Genomic DNA, 8,716 nt, shown 5'->3' with positions numbered 1-8,716 from the left:
TTTATGCATTTGAGTTTCGAAAAAAAAAAATGATAATGTATATTACTTATTTTTAGTAATATAATGGTAAGGGTAAATTCCACTTTCTCCTTTATACTTTGGCTCGATATCACTTTACCCCCTTATTTTCTCGATTGCATTAATTTGTCCCCTGTAGTTGAAAAATTGTCTCAATGTGACCCTCGTCATTAGTTTTAAGGTCTTTGACCTTAGCACCGTTTGATCTATGTATGAAAAATACAAAAAAAAAAAAAAAAAAAAAACCACCCCTCCCACTTTAAATAATTATTAATAAAATAAAAAAATTAAAAATTAAAAATGACTTTGAATTTTTTAATTGAGGGCTCCATGTTTAATGTATTTTTAATTTTACTTAGTCTTATTATATACTCCATTTGTCTTATATTAGATGTCGTTTTGACTTTTGAGTGGTTGCACGCATATTAAAAAACTCAATAAATATGCGTAGATTATACCTAAAATAACATAGTAAATACTAAAATACTCTTGTCATTAAGTATTTTTGTATTAAATAATTAAGAGTGACAATGGGCAATAAAAATGCAATTAATGTTTTATTGGAATACTAAAATGACATATAATTTAGGGGAAAAAAAAGCCCAAAAAGACAAGTAATATGAGACATAGGGAGTACTTAATAATTAGTCTTATTGTTTATTTAAGTAAATTTTATAAATTTTATACTGTAACAAACGTCAATATTAATAAAAAAAAATTATAAAAATAAAGAAAAAGTTAAGTAATATACGTGGATGATAAAAAATATTTTAAATTTTGCTTTAAAAAAAGCAAGTAAATATGATGTGTATACGTTTAATTAGACGAAGAGAGGTCAATGTAGTTTGCTCAACATTTGGTGAGAGGTAAAAACCAATGTTATTAGGACCGGACCGGAATAGACCGGTCCGACCGCGACCCGCAACAAAAGTGGTCCGATCTGGTGCCTAAAACCGGCCAAATCAAGAACCCGGGCCAAATCACAAAAATCCGGTTCGACCGGTGGAAACTGGAAACCGGTCAATGACCCCGGTTTTCATCTAAAACACTTCGTCGGTGGCTATTGTCGGCGGGATTTGGGTGAAATTCACCGAGGATGGCCGGATATAGTTGGAACAGGCAATGGGTGGCCAAAGTTCAGTGAAGCAGGCTATGGGTGGCCGAAATTGCACAGATCAGGCGGTGGGTGGCCGGAGTTCGACGGAAAGAAGAAGATGGAAAAAAAGAAAAATAAATAAAAAGAAAACAGAGTGAGGAAGTAGAAATATTTTTGAGGAAGAAAGACAGAGAAAGTGATGAAGATGAATGAGCAAGTGATGGGAGAAGAAAAAGTGGAGTGAACAAAGAGGAGAGAAAAGGTAGAAGAGAAAAATAAGAAAAAAAATATAAAAGAAAAAAGGGTGTTGGGATAATACCGAAAGAAAATAGATGATATATAAAAAGTAAATAATAAAAATAAAGAGAGAGTGAAACATAAAAAATATATATAAAATATAAATTTAAAATATTAAAATTAATAAAATAATTAAACTAATAAAAAATACGGGTCGAACCCGCTTGAACCGGTCCAATCATGACCCGAACGCCTATTCGGTTTTGTGTCCATTCCGGTTTTGAAAACATTGTTAAAAATATAATTTCAAAAAAAAAAGTGAATGATCAAATGAGTTAGGGCTTAGCTACTATCCAAATTCAAGGGAGATATGCATTTTTTTCAAATTAGAGGCAGTCTAGCTGTAATACACCAAATATCAAGGTCTTGATGTAGTAAATTTACATTTTATATAAGGAAATTGTTGGTAAATTTGACCGGAGTGATCATAACGTACGAGTAACACAAAATAAATACATAATTGATTCAAATAATAATTAAGCAGATAAATTCAAGATAATGAAAATTATCAACCATCACAACAAAATAAGAGAAATTTTAATGTGTGCATTTTCCATGCATGAATTAAAAATAACAATTTATTTAGTTATTTTCATGTGATTGTATATACTTATATAAATACATAATTGATTCAAATAATAATTAAGCAGATAGATTCAAGATAATGAAAATTATCAACCATCACAACAAAATAAGAGAAATTTTAATGTGTGCATTTTCCATGCATGAATTAAAAATAACAATTTATTTTAATGTGTGCATTTTCCATGCATGAATTAAAAATAACAATTTATTTAGTTATTTTCCTGTCATTGTATATACTTATTAATATCAATTTTAGAATAATTTTATTTCATCGCACCTTTTGATACAATAGGTAGAACATAAACTTTTGTACTTATTTAATTTTATTTAAAAAAAATTCTTTTGTAAAATATATTGTGTAACTTTTATTAATTAATAATAAGTTATATATATTAAGTGAAATCGCATGTAATCACATGCAATGCACGTGGTGCTTGCTAGTTTTAGCAAAACTATGATTTGTTTTGGAAAATTTCCCCCGAGTTTAGAAATTTTAAAACTCAGTGTGATTTTCAAAACTTTTCCAAAATTTCAAAATTTCCAGCAGCACTCTAAATAGAAATAATTTTCAGATTCCAAATATTTTGGAATTATAATTGGAATTGAAATTAAATTTGGAAAATGAAAATTTTCTGAAAAAGCTAATGCCACGGACTTTCACCCGTACTAAAAATTATAAACTATGTACTATTCCATATCAAAGTTATTGCATAATTGAGTAGCAACTGACAAAAAATTAACCTAAAAGGAAACGAAAACAAAAATCAAACTGAAACTAAATTAACTTAACTACTACTCTAGTCCTAAAATAAAATAAAAACCAAAAAGTAAACTCGAAAGCCCAGCTAGTGGCATTAATTTGGTGGTGGAAAGAAGATCTCCTCAGCCTTCCTCTTTGAGGTGAATTTCTCCTCGACATCTGCCGGAACATTAAAAGCCGCCTGTAGAACTTCGGGCGAAAGCGCCTTCCAAACTGAAGTCCGTCCAGCCAAATGAGTGAAAATAGGACTGCAAATATCACAACAAAACACACATTTAAGAAGTTAGGAAAAAGAAAAAAGAAAAAAAAAAAAAAAAGGAACTCCTTGTATAAATTAAATAAGGATAGAGAATCAAAAATATTTGAATAGAACTTACTTTGGAGTAGTGATGATGGAGAACCAGTCCATACCCTCGGGATCAGCAATCTTGGAGACAACAAAGAACCTAGGCACAATGAATAGATCACCAGCCTTAAGCCTCGTCTCGAGCACACGTTTCCCATCGACACCGACAACTTGGACACGGCCACTTCCCCTTACAATGTAAGTAACCTGCAAAGCAGAGTCACAAGAGAAACCTGGAGAGCACATTGCACTACCGTCTAACCTAACAAGATCTGCACCGAGCCCAACTTCACCGACCAACGGTAGATTCTTAGTGTTGAGAACCACAACTTTGCCACCATTCTTGATGTCCACATCCAACGGAGCTTCCTCGCAGTTCAACGCCATTCCGTTGTAGTGCTCGATTTTGGGCTCGGGCATCTTGAAGGTGGAATCGAGCTTGACAATCCCGTTTCCTGATTGGCTGCCGACGAGTGTCTTGACGGTGCTCTCTTCCAAGTCCCATGCTCTGCCAACAAACTCCGTTGAGAATCCGGTGAAGATTCCGTTGGGACCGGTTAAGAAGAAGTCGGTGAAGGAGCCGGATTTGTGGGCCTTTGAGGTGTCGCCGAGGAAGAGAATGACTAGCTCCGTGTCTTGTTTGTTGTACCACCAGGTGACTACTCCGAAGGGGAGGGCTATGGCGTCTCCCTTCTTTATTGGGATCACCTTTTCTTCTTTTTCCGGGAGGACTATACCGGCTACTCCACTACCTATATCAATTTCATAAGTTCAATTCGTCAAACAACTTATTCAAACAGAAAATAACGCGGGAATACACAAACTGAAAAAAAAAAATTAAAAAAAATACAGAGTGATCAAAGCAGAAATCAACACCAGAAAGATGAAACTCGTTCTGAAAAAGTACATAATCGAAAAAACAGGCAATCTGAATTGTGAATATATATACCTTGAAGCACGTAAGCAACCTTGGCAGAATCGGAGTATCGAGGCAGAGCAAAGCCGTTCTTCTCAAGGGCGAGCTTTCCGGCGCCGATGTTGCCTTCGCGGAGCATCGGCAACTCGTTAGGGCACCACGCATAGTACGCGCCACCATCTCCGCCGTACAGCTTCTTCGCCAACTGTGGTGTCAAATCAAGCTCCATCTCCCTCTCTGTTTTTCTCTCTTTAAACAAAACACGACGAATAATGGATTAATGCAAATAAATAAAAAGCTTATGTGAAAAGAGAAGGCATATCGCTGGTATTTATAAAGGAGAGAAATCATATAGCAGATAGTATTTGCAGTGGATTATAATTCTATTGAGACACGATTGTTTTGCAACTCTAGGATATATTTTGTACTACTTGTTTTATACGACATGTCTAAATTCTATAAGATAAGAGATATTGAAATAAATATCTTTTATAAGATAAGAGATATAGAGTTATTTAATAATCTAATTATTAAGGATAAAAGGATGTATGAGTTGGATAGTACGAGAACTCGTGAGTCCTGATCCCAGTAAGATTACAATGATTTTATCTTGTGTAATCTCATTATCTAAATCAAGCCAAACTAGATATACTTATATGCAATAATCTATACTTATATAGTTATATGCATCCAATAGTTGTCATACGTTACATAGTCTATACGTTACATATATCATGGGCAACCGGAAAGACTTAAATGTACGTATATCCATATGCCAGACCAAAAATTAACTATATTATTGTTAAACACAGTAAAATTAACTAAATTACAGTTTAACACAGTAATATTGCTATATTAATCTCTAGCACAGTAATATTAACACAACAAAACTCATTATTATTGTGTAATAGAGTAATATTACTATGTTGCCGTTCAACAAATGTAAACATAATAAAAAGCCAAAACAATTAATATTACTGTGAGTGACAGTAATATTACTATAACAATAGTAATATTACCGTCAACTACAATAATATTACAATAATAGACAGTAATATTATTACGTTAATCCGTGAATAACTCAAACAAACAAAAAATCCAAACAAATTAATAATATTGATGTGGTTGACATCAATATTACTATAAAAACAGTAATATTACCGTCAACCACAGTAATATTATTGTGTTTACAGTAATATTACTACGTTACTCCATGAATAACTCAAACAAAACAAAAAACCCAAAAAAATAATAATATTGATGTTGTTAATATTAATATTATTGTGTTTACATTTATTTTACTGTCAACGACAGTAATATAATTATGTTGACTTGTCAACAAATGAAACAAAATAAAAAAAACAACAAAAAATAAAAAATAATAATATTACATCAATTTACTGTCAACGGCAGCACAATTACATAAATGTATTGTCGACGGCAGTACAATTACGTTAATTAACTGTCATTGACAGTATAATTACGTTAATTTACTGTCAATGACAGCACAATTACGGTCAACGTTTAGCGGCAGACGTAAAAAAAAAAAAAAAAAAAAAACTTAAAAAAACACTAAAAAAAGTCAATGCCGGAGACCGCAGGAAACCGGTGAAAAAATCCGGAAGAAAAGAAAAGAAAAAAGAAAAAAGAGAAAAGCGAAAAAAAAAATTGAAAAGTCAACGCAGGAGACCGGCGTTGACCGCCGGAATCCGGCGTAAAAAAAAAATTGAAATTTTTATTTTTTTGAAAAAAAAAAGTTTTGTGTCAAAATTGAATAATTTGTGAAATTTGGGGTCAAATTGAGATTTAATAAAGTTAAGGATGTATTTTTTGAAAAAAAAAGTTTTTGAAACAAAAAAGTCAAAATTGGATTTTTGTGGACAAAATTGATTAAATTGGGGTTACAATTAAGAATTGGGTATAAATGGTGGAGGGTAATATTGACATATACATGAATATTTCCTTTATTTTATAACAAATAATAAATGGATGGATTTATTGGTGAAAGAGATATAGCCCCTAAACCTAAAATAATAAACATGCTTGGTTGGGGACTTATGCACAAAACCCCCAAAAAGATATACTTATACGCATCCAATAATTGGATTAGGTAATGCGTTACGTAATACATACACGGGTAATTGGATTTAACTCCAATGAGGAAGACTTAAATGCACATATATCGAGACCAAAAATAATTTCACATGAAGCTCATCCTTCTGGATATAATTTAAACAATTTCATCCCTGAAACATTAACTTAATAATATTACAAATTGACCATAATTTAATACATATATAACATTCATTCCCATTTTCACATTATTAATTTCTAGAACTTTTTTGTTCGTACTGTTGTTTTAATTTTTTTTTTTTAATATATTTTGGTTTAATAACCAAAACAATAATATTTCGTTTTAATAACCAAATTTTTTTAACATGGTCTAACCTAAGCTCTGAAATTACGAAAACGCCACCCCTCACGGTTTAAATAATTATTAAAAAAAAACCAAAAAAAAAAAAAATCAAGACAACGAGAAAACATAGTCCATCACGCCAGCCACATTTTTTTTTTGTTTTATATATATATAATTATTTAAACTCGGAGGGTGGTTGTTTTGTCATTTTCAAGACTTAGATTAAACGGTGTTAAGGTCAAAGGTCTGAAAACTAACATCGAGGACCACACTGAGACAATTTCTCAACTACATAGGGCAAATCGATACAATCGAGAGTAGAAGCCAATAAATTGATATCGATCCAAAGCCAAGGGGGGAAAGTGGAATTTACCCTTAATATTAATCAATGTTCTAAAAATGGGCCGAGGCGGCCGATTAATCGGTATCTGAGGCGGAGGCGGTCCCAATCCTTTACGGTTTTAGTGTAAAGGTTTGAAAAATCAATTTTTTGCCTATGAGGCGGTTTTAGGAAGTCTGAAGTGGTCAAACCTTTAAAGTGAGCCAAACCCGGTGGCAAAATCGGCCAAAAACCCAGTCCCACTTGGGATGTGGAATGCCCGATTGTGTCGAGCAGAGACCTTTACCGGCGTTGATTCTTGAGCCCGTACCCGAGCTGTCGATGATGAGGAGCGTGAGAGAGAGCTAGGGAGGAGCACCCGGATCACATCGACTCCGACTAGTAAGGTGTTTTCTATCCTTAAACTTTGTGCTAATTTCGTTGGGGGCAACGAAAATTTTAAGTTTGGGGTGGAAAAACTTTTTTTCTTCTTATTTGCTTTAGTTGCGCCTTGGGTTTTTATTTTAGATGTTTTTTTTATTGCTTTTATTGTTTTAAAAAAATAAAAAAAATAAAAAAATTGCTTGAGTCGAATGCATCGATGAGTTATGATGATGAGAGATGATCAATGTTTGATGATAAGATTGCTTGTTTTGTGTGATAAGGATTAGATTATTGTTTAGCTTTCGATTCAACGGAACTTACAAACGAATTATTGCCAGGAATCACACTTTGTGCATTGCTTTCGTTGAATGTTTTGTATTTTAAATTTGGAATTAATTTGTGTTAGATCATGCTATGTTCGGTTTTAGAACTCACCTTAGGAAATTTATGATACGAAGTATTGGGTAGTGAGTGATTTGGTGCTTAAAGTGTTGATTTATTGTGGTTTAGGTATAAATTGAAGAATTGGATAAATAGGGGGTCCAAACTGCAATTTTGGAGAAAATATGGGCGAGAAATTGAAGAATTAAAAAATCTGAAGAATTAGAGCCCAGACGGCCGTCCGAGAAATACACTAGGAATTCGGACGCCCGTCCGAATATTTTCATGGGAGAACAGTCTCTGGAATTGAGACGGCCGTCTGGAAATGGAACTGCAAATCCAGACGGCCGTCCGAGAAGACGTAGAGGCGCAGTAAATGAACTCTAATTGCACAAGGAAACTACATTCTCCTCCATGTTCCACCCTATATAAGACGAATTCAAGCAAGCAATTGAAGAAACTTTTTACGCAATTTCAAGAGCAAAGAAGCAATAACGAAGACGAAGAATTCGAAGACTCCAAACATAGATTTATCGTCTATGATATATTTTACTTGCGTTTTTACTTTAATCATGAGTAGCTAATTTGTTTATTTCTAGGATTTTATTTTGAACCCTATGTGAGATTTATGAACCCAATTCTATGATTTTATGCAAGTTTTAATTCTGGATTTTTTCTTCTACTTGTTTTATTAAGTTCATGAAACTGGCCACTTTATGTGCTTTTATGTTATTGTTAATCGCATGAATCGGAATGTCGGGTAAATAATTAGAACTGTGATAGAAGAGCATTTGTGGTATTAACACAGGAATATAGTTAATCTCTTAGGTAGCCATTATTGATATTTATGCTTAATGTTGTGTTCTATAATTAATTGCATAGGAATACAATAATTGAATCTAGAATATTAGAATCGTAATACACGCGGAAGCGGATTATGATTAATTTAGCATCTCATATTAATAATCCAAGTTAATTACTTGCATAATTGAAGGAATTGGGTGATTAATAATCACATAGAAGGGAGAATAAAATTCTAGGCTTGCTTTATCTGATTAAATCTTTGTTTTAAATTGCTTTCGTGCTCTTGTATTTTTAATTTGCTTTAATTTAGTTTAGTTAATCTATATATATATATATATATATATATATATATATATATATATATATATATATATAAAGACAACCTATGTCATAA

At 32.6% G+C, this 8,716-nt stretch overlaps 1 protein-coding gene across 1 annotated transcript; it reads right to left on the bottom strand.

The window, feature by feature from the left end:
* Positions 1-2,651: 2,651 nt before the first annotated feature.
* LOC105961178 (11S globulin seed storage protein Ana o 2.0101) lies at positions 2,652-4,343 on the bottom strand. Its single transcript, XM_088826992.1, has 3 exons — positions 4,052-4,343; positions 3,134-3,854; positions 2,652-3,004 (listed from the first exon to the last, which is right to left on the bottom strand). Exons 1-3 carry the CDS (start codon positions 4,245-4,247, stop codon positions 2,851-2,853), a joined length of 1,071 nt encoding a protein of 356 aa, XP_088683118.1. The 5' UTR covers positions 4,248-4,343; the 3' UTR covers positions 2,652-2,850.
* Between the last annotated feature and the right edge of the window lie 4,373 nt (positions 4,344-8,716).

This window comes from Erythranthe guttata, chromosome 12 (assembly GCF_056151865.1).
Source record: "Erythranthe guttata isolate IM_541 chromosome 12, IM_541, whole genome shotgun sequence".
In the NCBI taxonomy this organism is placed as follows: Eukaryota; Viridiplantae; Streptophyta; class Magnoliopsida; order Lamiales; family Phrymaceae; genus Erythranthe; species Erythranthe guttata.
This window is presented reverse-complemented; position numbering and strand designations above follow the sequence as displayed.

Bases quoted from the DNA above. Each gene is read 5' to 3' on its own strand.
- LOC105961178 (XM_088826992.1), bottom strand. From the start codon at position 4,247: ATGGAGCTTGATTTGACACCACAGTTGGCGAAGAAGCTGTACGGCGGA. The intron at 3,855-4,051 runs GTATATATATTC...AAATTGATATAG, and splicing joins GGTTGCTTACGTGCTTCAAG to GTAGTGGAGTAGCCGGTATA. The intron at 3,005-3,133 runs GTAAGTTCTATT...TGATATTTGCAG, and splicing joins TCCATCATCACTACTCCAAA to TCCTATTTTCACTCATTTGG.